Raw genomic sequence first — 15707 nt, forward strand, 5'->3', positions numbered from 1 at the left:
TGACCATCCCCCCTGGGGGGTGATTTCTCGCTTTCTGTCTCTATGTCTCTGTCTGTCTGGCGAGCGCACGTGCCCTACAGTGAAAATCTCTCCAAAAAAAAACTTATGCTAGGCGCATGTTCTTGTGTGCCCAAGATCCTGAGGGGAGAATGGAGGAGAAGGGATTTCAGCATGGCCACCCCACTGGGGGTGATTTTTCACTTTCTGTCTCTCTGGTGAGTGCACATGTTCTGTAGATAAAATTTCTCTTAAAAAATTAACGGGACCGGCAGATGGCTTGGTGGTTAAGGGCACTGGACTCCCACTTGGCCCACTGGAGTTCAACTACCGGACCCAGTGGCTTGCTTTCTCTCTGTCCCTCTCTGGTCAAATTAAAATAAATAAATGAATAAAATAAAGTTCAATAAAAAATAATTCTTTAAAAAAATTACTGTGGGACCTGGAGAGAGATGGGCAGAAAGCTGAGGAAGTTGGAAGCACGCCTCCCCCCGCCCCCAGGAGGGTGTGGAGGCCCTGCTTGAATCCTCTCTCCTCCATTCTCCTCTTGAGACTTTTGGGCATGCATATGCACCCGTGTTTTCAAGCCACCGAGTCTGGGACACAAATGGCATAGTTGACCAAGTATGATCCATGTGCCTTAACTACCATGCCACCGGCTGGCCCCTCTTGTACTTAAATACGAATACCAGAATATTTGTCTCTTTAAATTTTTTTTTACTGCTCGAGGGCATGTGTGATAGCGAGAAAGCATCTTCCAGTGGGATGTAGTTACACCACAATTCCTTATCAATTTCTCTGTCCTGTTGGAATTTTGGACACAGATGCACATGTGCTCTGATTTTCAAGCTGCAAGGGCCAGGATTCAAGCTGTGGTCAGTTGTTTGGGATCTGATTCCCTTAATCCTTGCACCATGATACTGGCCTTGTCCCTTTTTTCACTTTTAAAGTATCTTTTTTTTTTCCTAAAATGAAAAAGAAACAGACAGGCATTTCCAATGGTGTCATCACTGCCATCTACCCTGAATCTGTAGTGGGCATGACTCAGGAAGGCCCCTGTGGGTCCTGCCACTTTACACGGTGCTCTCACCTGTGCTCCCACTCCTCATCTCATCTTTAGAACAAAACATCATTGGGATTGATGACCACCTGGTGTCACAGTAGAACACAGTGATCTTCATCATGAAGTTTCTGGGTTTGCATCCAGAGATCTCCCTGAGAATGCTGAGCACAGCCATGATGTGTGGCTCTTGGGAGCTGAAAGTGGATCATGGCTTTAAGAACCCTTTGGAGGCACACTTGTACTCTCTCAAGAAAGAAGAAATAAAAACCATGAAGTAACCTGTTGTTAATCAGTTATTTTCTCCCTGTTCCTTCCTTACAAGGAAAGTAACTTTGACCATCTGCTTCTTGTTCTTTTTTTTTTTTCTTTTTGGAAAGGTTTTTGCTATAGGGCACATGTGCTCGCCAGACAGACAGAGACAGAGATACAGAAAGCGAGAAATCACCCTCCGGGGGGGATGGCCACGCTGCAATCCCTTCTCTTCCATTCTCCTCTCAGGATCTTGGGCACGCATGCACCTGGTGTGAGTTTAAGCCATTGGGTCTGGGACTCGAACCATTGTCTACTACGTGGGAGTCCAGCGACATAGCCATTATTGCCAACTACTGGTCCAAGCAAATTAAACTCTTAAACTGGGGCCAGCAGATGGCCAATAGTAGTGGTTAAAGCACTGGACTCCCATGTGGCCAACCACAGTTCAAGTCAGAGACCCAGTGACTTGAAACTCAACGCTAAGTACTTGTGCTGCGTATGTGTCCAAACTCCTGAGAGGAGAATGAAGAAGAGATTGAGGTGTGATCATCTTCCTTGGAGGGTGATTTCTCACTTTCAGTCTTTGTGTCTCTCCTACGAGTCCACATGCCCTTTAGCAAAATTCTCTTAAAGTTTTTTAAACTACATTTGTTGGAATTTTGTTTTTTGACAAGTGATTTCAGTGATTGTCATGGTTAAATTTGCTTTAATATTTACTTGGTATTGTAGTTTGAAGCTGTGATTTTGAAACCAGAGATAGAGATCAGTTGGAGAGCTTGAATTAAAGTGGGAAATTAAAGAAGTTGAGTTAGGCACTTCTAGAGGGAATAGAGAGAGTAAGACTTACCCGTTTTTTGGTGTCCAGAGAAAGTTTCAGTTACCCTAAATTAGTTATCATAAGTGTAAGGCTTTTGACCTAAATGTTTGGTGGCTGTCACTTGTTGCCATATTGTTTTTTTGGCTAAGACTGAAACAGGAGAAGCAGCAGGATTATTTTAGCTTTGTAGATGTTGTGTCTGAAATACCTGAGAAACCTACACGTAGACATTGAAAGCAGTTGGCTATATGTGACTGGAGAGCTGGTTAAAAGAGAACTACCCAGACGAATAAAAGGGCTTCAGGTGTATGTTTACTGTCTTCAAAAAGTAATCGTAGCTTTGTAACTACAGTTTCTTAGCTTTTTAAATAAACTCTGCACTCGTCAGTTACTGTTGGTAAAACCCTTGAAATGACAGTTTCTAAGTTTACCTAGGATCACAGTAATGGGAGAGGAGCTTAATGGATTTCTCCAGAATCCTTAAGAGAGAATTTTGACTTGTGTAAAAAACTGAACAATTATTTAGAAATGTTCACATTTCTTCATTGAGTGTCTAGTAGGTATAAAGAAAGCACTGTGGTATGTGTTGGAAATAAATAATAGGTAGCTAGACAGGCCATTATACAGCACAGCATTAAGTAGTGGATTACGATAACTACTAGAATGTTTGGGGATGGTGTCAGTGAATGGTTCAAAAATGAATGATGGGGAACCAGCAGTTAGCGTAATGGCTATGTCGCTGGACTCCCACGTAGTCGACCGCGGTTCGTGTCCCGGACCCGGTGGCTTAAAACTCACGCCGGGCGCGTGTGCGTGCGTGCCCAAGATCCCGAGAGGAGAATGGAGGAGAAGGGATTGCGGCGTGACCATCCCCCCTGGGGATTACGATAACTACTAGAATGTTTGGGGATGGTGTCAGTGAATGGTTCAAAAATGAATGATGAATTACCTCCTGGAAGTGTAGGTTGAGGTAAAGGAGGGGACAGGCAGCTAATCGGAATATGCAAAGTTCTAGACTTAGAAAAAAGCCAAGCCTTTTAGGGGAATTGAAAAGATTGTGGGAAGAGGGAATGAGCTGAGAGAGAAGGAGATTTTACTAATAAAAGACTAGATATTCAAGCCTTTGGGGCCTTCTCCTGAAGACAGTATATTAATCTTAACATTTTAAAGGAATGACATATGAGATGATCATCTTAGGAAGATCTTCCCTTTACTATTGGGAGGTTTTACATACCAGGGAACTTTGAGAGTCAGTTTGCCTATGGTGTGGCTCAGAGAGTTACCTTTTATTATGATGCACCCAGTTTTGTTTTGTTTTGTTTTGTTTTTTTTTTTTTTGAATGATGCACCCAGTTTTATGGAAACAGTTGGTTACAGAAGCCAGATTTTTAGTAGGACCCTGAATTTTGTTCATTCAAGTCAATGGTGGTATGGTCATTGGGGAATCATTTTCTCCTTTGGGCTAGAGGTCAAGCTTGTACTTTTCTCTTAAGCAAGTAAACAGAATTAAACTGAGGCCTCACACCTTGAGCTCATTTATTTGAGAAACTAAAATATAATAAATTGTCCTAATTCAGCAGTGTGTATTACTTTCTTTTGAAATGTTGCCTTTAGGTGTTCACTTCATTTCCTGACCTATGACAGGATCCTTTCATGGGAAGATAAAAGCTGTGGACTATTTAAAAGGAAACTACCTAGAAAATAGGAGACTAATAATACATAATAAATAACCCTGGTCAATAACCTTAAGGTTTTGGGAGGTTATTGAGAAAATAAAGGAAAATTTCTGGAGTTGAGCTGGAGGAGCAATAAGAATGTGGCCTCTGAAAGGAGATTCGAAGATGGAGTTGACAAAGGGAAGGAGAAGAAAGAATGTTTAGGGTTTAGTCAGTTTTCTTCTGAAAGTCCTATCTACTGTATATAGAATGGGTTTTCCAGGGGCCAGCAGGTGGCATGGTGGTAAAGGGCACAGGACTCCCACATGACAAACATGGTTTGAGTTTCGGACCTGGCTGTTTGCTTTTTCACTTTCCCTCACTCTCTTTTACTCTGTCCCTCTCTGGTCAAATTTGAATAAATAAATAAATAAATGTTTAAGAATGAAATAATTAAAAAAGAATGGTTTTTCCAGTTACCAGTACTTGAACCAGAAACCTGGGAGTTATCCTACTTTTTCTTCTATAGTTGATTATTCAGTCCTTTAAAACACCTTCATTGGGAGGCCAATAGATGACATAGTGGTTGCATCGCTGGACTCCCACATGGCCAACCAGGGTTTGAGTCCTGGACCTGGTGGCTTGAAATTCACATGGGGTGTGTGTGCACGCATGCCCAAGATCCTAGGAGGAAAATGGAGCACAAGGGATTGTGTCATGGCCATCCCCTCTGGGGAGTGATTTCTTGCTTTCCTTTTTAGTGTCTCTCTTTTCTCCCTGTAGCGAGGGCACATGCCCTATGTCAAAAATATCAAACAGCACAAAACAAAACACGTTCTGTATCTTAAATCTTTCCTCCTTTGCCTTCTCTGTCTCATCTGTGCTGGTTATTTTAGGTATGCATCTTTTCATGGAATATTACATTGTTTTTTTGTATCGCACTGGTATAGTACCCTTTGGGTGCTTCTACATCTTACTATATGCCCTTTTTAAATGATTTTATATTATTATTTATACGTTTGCCATAGGGCGCATGTATGTAGTCACCAGAGAGAAAAAGAGAGAAAGTGAGTGTAAGAAAACAAGCCACCAGGCCCAGGACTTGAATTGTAGTGGACCACATGTGAGTCCAGCACCCTGACAACCACACCACCTTCTAGCCCCAATATATGCCCTTTTAAAAATTCAAATCTGGGGGACCAGCAGTTAGCGTAATAGCTATGTTGAACTCCCATATAGTCAACCGCAGTTCGAGTCCTGGACCTGGTGGCTTAAACTCAAGTGGGCGCGTGTGCGTGCGTGCCCAAGATCCCAAGAGGAGAGTAGATGAGAAGGGATTGCAGGGTGGCCATCCCCCCTGGGGGGTGATTTCTTGCTTTCTGTCTCTCTGTCTCAGTCTTTCTGGCAAGCGCTCGTGCCCTATAGTAAAAACTTCTCCAAAAAAAAACAAACAAAAAAATTCAAATCTGTGCAATCTTGGTGGCACAGGTTGTCATGTGTAAGCTATATTGGAGGCCACATGGGTGTCCTTGAGACTAATTCCCCCAAGCCTACTCTGAGTCTAAGACCTGAAAGCATATGTGGGCATACCTAAGATAACTGGCCCTGGAAGAGGGGGATCTCAGCATGACAGAAACCCTATTAGCATGACAGAACTATTGGGGGTGTTATTCTCCACCGGCCTAGGTGCTCTGTCACAAATACAAAAAAACCCACAGTTATCTTTATGCTTTTTTTTTCCCCCCCAGGAACTCTTTTTTAGGACAGAATTATTTTATATAACTTTATTTATTTTAATTTGACCAGAGATGGGGGTGGAGAGAAAAAGTGAGAAGTCAGTCCACTAGGTCTGGGACTCTAACCACAGTTGGCCATGTGAGAGTTCAGTGCCCTTAACCACCATGCCACCTGCTGGTCCCAGAACTTTTTTGTTTTTTTAAGAATCATTTTGTTTAGCTTACTTACTTTATTTTTTCAGTTTGGCCAGAGAGAGAGAGAGGAAAAGAGAGAGAGAGAGATGGAAAATGAGAAGGCAAAAGCTGCCAGGTCTGGGACTTGAACCATGTTGAGCTGTGTGGGAGTTCAGCATCCTTAATCACCACTCCACCTGCCGGTCCCTCATTTTATTTTGTTTTATTTTTTGTTTATTTTATTTTATTTTTAAGTAAGGGCATGTAAGCTCACCAGAAAGAGAGAGAGGAAAAGTAAGACATAACCTATGTGTGTGTTGGGGGGATTATGGCCACTCCACGATCCCTTCTCCTCCAGTCTCTTCTTATGATTTTGGACACATGTATGCCTGGTGTGATTTTTTTCCAAGCCACCTGGTCTGGGGTGTCAGGGTTCATTCATGCGGGATTCTAGTGCCTTAAACACTAAAGTTCTAACACCCACCCCTCCCCCTGCTGTTTTAATTTCTTTGGGAGAGATTTTTGCTGTAGGGCGTGTGCACTTACCAGAGAGAGAAAGAAACAGAAAGAAAGCAAGAAATCACCCCTAGAGGTATGGTCACATTGCAATCCCTTCTCCTCCATTCTTTTCTTGAGATTTTTGAGCATGCTCACATTTGAGAGACGCCAGATTCAGGATTTGAATCTTGATCAGCCATGTGGGAGTCTAGCACCTTAACCACACTATGCGATCTGGTGCTTCCAAGCATGACTTTTTTTTTTTTTTTTTTGCCTTCGGGGTGGTGCACTTTGCGGATAGGGTGTGTGCACTTGCTGGAGAGAGAAACAGAGAGGGAAAGTGAGAAATCACTCCCTCACATGGGATGACTTTGCTCAGTTCCTTCTCCGTTTTTCTCTTGAGACTTTGGGCATGCCTGTTTTTTTTTTTTTTTCTCCCTCAAGTCACTGGGTCCAGGACTTGAACTGCAGAGTTGGCCATGTGGGATCTAGCACCTTAAGCCCTCACGCCACCTGCTGGCCCTAAAAGCATGATAATTTTTATGTTTTTAGTGATCAAACTGTGTCTTTTTGAAATATTAATTTATTAGTTTCCCAAATTATTAGCATATGTTTCACATCTACATTTTTGCCCTGTTCTCCTTTGAGTACTAACATATCGTCTGCAGTAGAATTCTGTTAGAACACTAGGGACCAACAGTTGGTAGAATGGCTATCGCTGAACTCCCATGTAGTAGACCGTGTTTCGAGTCCCAGACCTGGAGGTTTAAACTCAGGCCGGGCGCATGTGGAAGCGTGGCCAAGATCCTGAGAGGAGAATGGAGGAGGGGGGATTGTGGTATGGCCATCCCCCTTGGGGGTTGATTTCTCACTTTCTGTCTCTGTCTCTCTGGTGAGTGCATGCGCCCTATGGCAAAAACCTCTAAAAAAAAAATCAGTTACCAACTTGGATCTAATATGTTTACACTATAGGTACAGTAATAAGACACGTAAGATTTAATGTATAGAGCAAGTGAGTTAGAATACCATTCACTTGAGTGAGCTGTAGTTTGGAAGCTTAAGGGAGTTCAGATAAAAAAGAATGAATCAAGAATGAATCAGGCAGTGTCCAAGGTATATTAGTTTAGGGCTTGGATCTATGATACTGCCAATAACCTCAGATTTCTAGCCAGGCTCTGATTCCCCCCTCCACTTTAATCCAGCTGAAGTTTGTTGATATACTTGCTTTCATGTAACCTGTTTGATCATGTTTCTTCTCAACTTGAAAAATTTAAATTGTTTATGTTGCCAACACACATAGGCTTCATTTTGCTTGGGATAGGAGTTCTTTCATTCCTTCCCACTTGTTCCCCCCAACCTCCCCCAGTCATGTGTGTCATACATTACTGCTCATTGAAAATGCAGACCATTGCTAGGGGCTGGCAGGTGGCATGGCGGTTAAGGGCAATGGATTCTCACATGGCTGATTGTGGTTCGAGTCCCGGACCTAGTGGCTTGTTTTCTCACTTTCCTTCTCTGTCTCTCTGTCTCTCTCTCTGTCTCACTCTCTCTCTCACTCTGTCCGTCTTTGGTCAAATTTAAAAATAAATAAAGTTAAATAAAATGATTATTAAAAAAAAAAGAAAAGAAAATGTAGACCATTGATGTTTCTCTGTCTTACTCTCTCTCTCACTCTGTCCCTCTTTGGTCAAACTTAAAAATAAATAAATAAAGTTAAATAAAATGATTATTAAAAAAAAAAAAAGAAAATGTAGACCATTGATGTTACTGTGTTCTCCACGTTTTCCCAACCCTTGCCTTCCTCATGGGATCAAATTGGGTTCTCTTTTCCCTTCAGGTATACCTGACCAAATCCTATATTTTCTTGCAGACCTAGCCTTCCTCTTCAACATTATGATTGTCCAGATGGCATTTGAGTGTATTTGTTCATATAGATAGTAATCATATTGTATCCTGTAGAGTAAATTTATGGGTGGATTGTCTGAATTCACCTGGAAAGCAGTAAGCTCCTTTTCATTTTGTGTGTCACATATAGCACTACACAGAGAATTTGAAAAAAAATGTGTCCCACAGCTAATATGTTCTTATATTTTTAGACCTGAAAAATGTCTGAAAATTCCAGTGACAGTGATTCATCTTGTGGTTGGACTGTCATCAATCATGAGGTATGATTTTTTTTTTTAATACTCTTTATAAGGTAATTTATAACGTTAAAGTGTTAGGAGTGATATAGATTGTTCTTTGAAAAACAATATTTTTCTTTTTTTTCCTTCTCTTTTTTTAATGCCAAAAGTGCAAAAAGAGAGCATGCACACACACATTGCAGTCCTTCCCTGTGCCTGCATCCCCTGCGCCATCCAGTCAGGATCCTGGGCACGCATCTTTCCCACATGTTTTTCAAACTGATGGGTCTGGACTCAAAACCCCAGTTGGTAGGCCAGACTCATCTACATTTAAGGCAAGGTTCCGTCATGTACGTTCAAGCAGATGGTTCTCTTTGACATTTTCCCTCCCACATGTAACATCACTGCTGATAGTTCTCCATGGAATACCATCTTCTACATTATTGTACATAGTTTCCTTAGCTTTCAGACTTTAGGCAAACATTTATTAATATTTGGGGTTTATTAAGGGGTCAGGCCCTGTGCTTTACCAACATTCTCATATAATTTTAAACAATCCACTGTGTTTATAGATTTTCATTTTATAATTGAGGAAATGAAAGATTAGAGAGGTTAAGTAATTTGGTCAGTATTATGTAACTATAATAGAAAAAATATCTGGATTGGAACAGAGGAAGATGGTGCATGTGTTCCATTTATGTTGTTACATTAATGGAACTTGACAGGAGAGGGACTATAGCTAGAACCCTAATACAAACTGAATTTTACAATAGAAGAATGATGTACATGTAATGCATGCGGACTAGTATGTAATTGACATTTTCTCACATTGGTTTATATGTTCGTCTTAGAAAACTTGTGGATATCGATAGACAGAAATACTAAAATCATTTATACTTTGAGATTTTAATGAACTTATCTTCAGTTTTTCAGTTTGTTTTTAGGGTCTTGTAAGGTTTACTTGTTTTCCTTTATTAATCTATATATACTCACTCTCTATTTTACAACTACTTTGATAGTCTAAGGTTTAGACAATTTCTTAGCCACGTGTTCTAGGAAACATGGGCAAAAGAAAAGATTGCCTTTTCTGCATTAAAGTTTCAAAATTTCATGACAGCTGGACTTGTTGAGGTCCAACTGGTTTGTTTTCTCTTTTTAAATCATGAGTGACTTTTCTGTTTTTAACCTGTTTTCTACAAAGCTTAAACCAGCTCTCATAGCAGCAGCTTCTCTTTCAAGGATAATTAGGAGCAAGGCAGTTGTGGGAGTTTCACTTGTATGTCTGCTAGGTGGAGCAAGGTAGCAAACCTCTGGCACTTAGCCTAGTGACATGAGGGCTTTCTGTAGTAGACATCATGTCATTGAGTAAATCGTCTTCATACTTTTATCTCTCTTCCTCTATATCTAGTTGCCAAGTTCTACTCTCTCTTGGTAATATTCTTGTATGGGTATCCTTTTCTTTTCCTGGTACCACCCTTCTGATTCAAGCCCCAAGTGGTTTCCCTGGCAACTGATTTAACCCCAACTTTGCCTTTGCTTCTACCATTCTTCTGCTACTATAGGCAATGTTAAAGTCATAAATTTAGAATTCTCTTTAGGATTCATCTTAAAGGCCACTTCTTTCATGAATTCTTTTAATTTTTGCTGTTTTGAAGGGAAGGGAAGGGTATATCATGAATTAGGTATATCATTAGAAATAAGACCTTTAGATTCATGGATCAGTAAGCGATAGGAAAAGTACAGGCAACATGGGGAGAGACAAAATTGGCAGTTAACTTTATTTTGTTACTTAAGATGTGAAGAAAGGGACTAGCAGGTGGCTTGGTGGTTAAAAGCGCTGGACTCACACATAACTGACCGTGATTTGAGTCCCTGACCTGGTGGCTTGCTTTCTCACTTTCCTCCTCTCTCTGTCTCTCTCTGATCTAACTGGAAAATAATAGTAATAATAATAATCGAAGTTAAATAAAATAATTCTTGGGGAAAAAAAAAAAAGATGTGAGGGAGAAAAAAAGATGATCCACTATTTAATTAAAGAAAATACAATGTGACATAAAAATAGGACCCAGCAGGTGACATGGTAGTTAAAGGCACTGGGGGAAAAAAAAGGCAAAAATTACCTCAGAATAACAAATAGTATAAAATATTATAAGGAGGATATTTCGTTAAAGTAATGGGTTCGTTTAATCCACGTCCTACACAGTTTTAGTTTACATTCCCATAACAAATAGTTACCTGCAAGTGGCGATTTTCCGAACTCATTGTAAATTTGAATTTTTTGTGCTCTACAACATCTAATGAAGCGCCGTATCTAAGTGGTGACATGCATGGTAAGTAGAAGAAGGCCCAGCTGTTCTATAGATGTTGTTGCTTGGCAAACTGAGGCCACATGGGAGACCAAGGCTTGATTCTCAACCTACTTTTTTTTTTTTTTTTTTTTTTAAGAGAGATTTTTGCTATAGGGTGTATGTGTTTGCCAGAGAGACAGACAGCGAGAAATCACTCCCCAGGGGGATGGCCGTACCAAAGTCCCTTCTCTTCCATTCTTGAGTACATTGTGGTCTAGCGACGTGATCATTACCCTAGCGATGTGACCATTACCCGAGCGCTCAGCCTACTCTTAAAGAATCAGGTACAGTAGCATGCACTTGTAGTCCCAGCTGCTGAGGAGACTGAGGTGGGAGAGTTTGGGCCAGCATGGATGACAGGTGAGACCCTAAAAGAGACAGGTGTGGCATACACCTGTGGCCTGGATTGTGAAAGGGTGAGGCATTATCAAAACAAAACAAAAATATGTCCCTCCCTATACACAAAGAAAATGTGTTTTTTTTGTTCGTTTGTGTTTTTGGAGAGCTTTTTGCTATAGGGCGTGTGCGCTCCCCATACAGAGACAGAAAGCAAGGAATCACCCCCCAGGGGGGATGGTCACGCCGCAATCCCTTCTCCTCCATTCTCCTCTCGGGATCTTGGGCACGCACGCACACGCGCCTGGTGTGAGTTTTAAGCCACCGGGTCCGGGACACGAACTGCGGTAGACTACGTGGGAGTCCAGCGACATAGCCATTACGCTAACTGCTGGTCCCTCACAAAGAAAATGTTAAGTAGAAGGAAATTTTTAATAGGATTACTTTAATTTTATTCATCATTATTCATTTAAAAAAAATTGTCAGGAGAGAAGTGAGAAAGCAAGATGTCAGGCTAGGATGTGAACCATGGTCGGCCATGTGGGAGTCTAGCACCTTAACCATCATGCTAACTGCTGGTCCCAATAAGTTTTTTTTTTAAAGAATTATTTTTTATTTAATTTTATTCATTATTTAATTTATTTATTTGTTTTTGAATATACCAGAGAAAGAGAAGGAAAGTGAGAAAGCAAGCTTCTAGGTCCAGGTCTTGAACCATGGTCAGCCATATGGGAATCCAGCCGCTTTAACCATCATGCCACCTGTTGGCACTAGAGGGGAATTTTTTTTTAGAAAGAATTATTTTTAAAAATTTACTTATTATTACTATTTTAATTTTGCTGTAGGGCACCAGGGAGAGAGAGAGAGAGAAAGTGAGAAAGTAAGCCTTAGTGTCCAGGACTTGAACCACAGTCGGCCATGTGAGAGTCCATCACCTTAACCTCCATGCCACTTGCTTGCCCCAGTAGAAGGAAATTAATAGAAATAGCTAAGTATGGATAACTATCTTCTGGAATTCAGTTTTATTGCTTAGGCTCATAAAATAGAGCATTCTAAAGTCAGCAGGTGGCGAGGATTTTGAGGCATAGCACTCTCATACGGTTGACCCTAGTTTGAATCCCATACCCTTGGTAATCATGCTGGATGCATTGGCTCCTGTGCCTGAAGTGCTGAGAGGAGAATGGAGGAGAAGGGATTGCTGTGTGGTCATCCCCCTCTTTCTGTCTCTATCTAGTTTGCACCCTAGGGCAAAACCTAAGAAATCAAATAACAGAACTTTTTAATTTTGGGCTTAGAATCTAAACCCCTGACTCCATTTTACTGTTTCCATACCATAATCCTTATGGACTAAACTGATAAAAAGCCAATGGCTGTTCTTTGGAGTGTGGCAACATCTGGGACTTAGTAACAAAAGCATCTACATGCAGAGGAGTCCAGCTTTGTGCTGTTGGGCAAATGGCTAAATGATTGTCTCTTTTCTCTTCAGGGTTCTGATGTAGAGATGGTAAATTCTGCCACAGCCAGTGACAGCTGTGAGCTTACCCCAGAATGTTCATCTTTAGAGCAAGAGGAACTACAAGTATTACAAATGGAGCAAGGAGGTAAGCTCTTCGTGAATTCTGGGATTCTGTTTTTTAACTGAGTGGTATTCTTAATCTTGCCTACTTTCCAGGCAGGCCACCTTTCTGGATGATATAAGTGATCGGGTCACTGCAGAACTAGAACTTTAGTGCTGGTTAGGTGTCGGCGTCCGCCCCCAGGCTTGGGTCTGGCTGAATCATGATCAGAGGGCTGCTGGTGAGGAAGAGAAAGAGGACGAGAAAGAGAAAGCCCTCCATCTTGCCAGGACCTGGGAATTGGAAAGAATGAGACAAAGGGATAGAGTAGAAATGGACACAGGCAGCCTGAGCCTAAGTTGCCCAAGCAACTTGTCCCGCGCAGATGAACTGGACATCTTTATTTATAGTACAAGAAGACATTACACGTGTATGTTTCATGACACTTCATGGATTAGTTGCCAGGTTACAGACAATAAGAAGCAGTTAACAAATCTATAAGGGATTAGTCATACCCGGGCAAGGTGTATCCCTTGGTGGTAATCCCATCTAGAGTAAATCTCATCTTCCTTTCTAATGCAGAGAACTAGCTGTTAGGTGTGGGGAAGGAGCTAAAGAACTTCTCCATAAGGAGTGCACCACCACACCCAGAGAAGTCTAAAGAACCTTTCAGATGCAGGGCAGGGATTGGACTTTACTAATTGGGGTCAAGATGTTTCTTGAAGTCCATCAGATGTGTCTGTTGGAACGCCCCTAGTAATTTCCACCCTTGCTCTGTCTGCAGCCAAGGTCAGGGAAAGACAAGTCACAAGGTTCTGCCAAACCCTAAAAGAGCATGTGGTGTTTGCTCAGCGCATGTCCCCACACCTCAGACTCTCTCTCTTAAACGTGTCCCCACAGTTAGGTAGAATTTTAGTGTGTATGTAAGAAAGGACTCAGAACTTAGTTTTCACCAAACCACACGGGGGTGGGGGTGGGGGGGTTGTTTCCAGCTAAAGTATATATTTGGACCTCCAGATATACTTTGATATTACATATAAACAATAACTATTAAGTATGTGATATGTGGTTGAACATTAACGCCACAGTTTAATGCATATTTACTTGCCATTATTAGTGTTGCTTAAGACTAGTAATACACATATTTATCAATTCATCATAACAGATTTACTAAACTCTACTCCAGTTACCATCATGCTGTAGAGTGCTCTGCTTAGAATTTGGTAAAATGGCATTTGACGACTATTATATTGTATTAATGTTTTATATATTTTCTGTGGAATTTGATGTCCACATTATTTATATGGGTAAATATGACTCCCAAATAATTTCTGCCTACTCTTCATATTTAAATGACCTCCTAAACTTTTTTTTAAAAAATTGCAGTAAGAGGTAAAAACATTTTCTTCTCAGAAAGATAAAGTAGATGTGTCAAGGCCAGAAATAGAAGAGATTGTACGTGTTAATTTGTTTCCCCCAGCTTACATGATGATTACTATCTCTAGTCTCATTTGAGTAGTATGCTTCTCAATTTTTTGGATCAGGGATCATTTTGGGAATCTGAAAACTATGAATGGTGTCTCCCAATAAATGCATTTATCCATGAATGTCAAAAAGTTCCATACTTACTTGAGAGTTGTTTGGCCCAAGTCACCTTTGTTGAGAAGTCTTATCTCTGTTTTTTTTTTTTTTTTTGGTGGGGGGGAGGTTCTTGCTATAGGGCGTGTGCGCTCGCCAGAAAGACAGAGAGATAGAAAGCGAGAAATTACCCGCCAGGGAGGATGGCCACACCACAATCCCTTCTCCTCCATTCTCCTCTCGGGATCTTGGGCACACACACACACACAGACACACACGCGCGCGTGCCCGGCATGAGTTTAAGCCACCGGATCCGGGAATTGAACCGTGGTCAGCTACATGGGAGTTCAGCAACATAGCCATTATGCTAACTGCTGGTCCCAAGAAGTCTTATCTCTAAATTAAGTTAATATTCTTTTTTAAACTTTTAAAAAAGAATTATTTTTAATTTTATTACTCATTCATTTATTTTTTTTAAAATTTGACCAGAGAGAGAGAAAGTGAGAAAGCAAGCCACCAGGTCTGGGACACAACTGAGGTTGACCAGGTGGGAGTGTCCTATGCCCTAATCACCACACCACCTCCTGGTCCCCTAAATTAAGTTACTGTTCTATTAGGGGATTTGTAACACTTTAAAACAAACAAACACACAAACAAAAAAACGTGTTTAGAAAAAAATACTACTTGCTATTTGCCAGATGGCATATGCACCCAGATGTGAAAGAGAAAGCAGACATCCCTGTCGAGCATGGTAATGGTACAGTCCTTTGTCTTCCATTTTCCATCCTGTTCTGATTTTGGGTATGGTTGCACATTAGTCTGTTGTATTTCTCAAGCCACTAGGGTTAGGATTTGAACCACTATTGGCCATGTGAGATCCATCTTTTTTTTTTTTTAAAAAATTTGCTATGAGGGACACACGTTCACCAGGATGTGGGATGTGGGGGTGGGGGTGGTGGGAAGAGGTAGTAAAGTAAGAAAGCACCCCCAAAGGGGCGGTGGCCAGCCACACTGCAATCCATACTCTTTACTTGGGATTTTGGGCATGTGGGCACATGTGCCCTATGTGTTTTTCAGGCCGATGAGTCCAGGACTAGAACCATGCACTGGACAATTTAAAATCTAGCTGTCCACGGGACCAGCACTTAGTGTAATGGCTATGTCGCCGGACTCCCATGTAGTCGACTGCAGTTCACGTCCTGGACCCGGTGGCTTAAAACTCACACCGGGTGCGTGTGCGTGTGCGTGCGTACCCAAGATCCTGAGAGGAGAATGGAGGAGAAGGGATTGCGGCGTGGCCATCCCCCCTGCCGGGTGATTTCTCGCTTTCTGTCTCTCTGTCTCTGTCTGTCTGGCGAGCGCACTCGCCCTATAGCAAAAATCTCTTAAAAAAATATCTACGTCGCTGGGACCAACGATTGGCATAATGGCTATGTTGCTGAACTCCCATGTAGCCAACTGAGGTTCAAGTCCTGGACCTGGTGGCTTAAACTCAACGCTGGGTATGTGTCCGTGCCCAAGATCCCAAGAGGAGAATGGAGGAGAAGGGATTGCGGCATGGCCATCCCCACCCC

General features: G+C 41.6%; 1 protein-coding gene across 1 annotated transcript in view; it reads left to right on the forward strand.

Annotated features, from left to right (window-relative positions):
- Positions 1-8314: 8314 nt before the first annotated feature.
- CCPG1 (cell cycle progression 1) overlaps positions 8315-15707 on the forward strand; it is a gene marked incomplete at its 5' end in the record, with an annotated part of 58512 nt that continues 51119 nt past the window's right edge. Inside the window, 2 exon segments of the mRNA XM_027766256.1 lie at positions 8315-8357; positions 12486-12600. Coding sequence (XP_027622057.1) covers positions 12501-12600 — 100 coding nt within the window.

This window comes from Tupaia chinensis, unplaced genomic scaffold (assembly GCF_000334495.1).
Source record: "Tupaia chinensis unplaced genomic scaffold, TupChi_1.0 Scaffold141943_1, whole genome shotgun sequence".
Classification (NCBI taxonomy): Eukaryota; Metazoa; Chordata; class Mammalia; order Scandentia; family Tupaiidae; genus Tupaia; species Tupaia belangeri.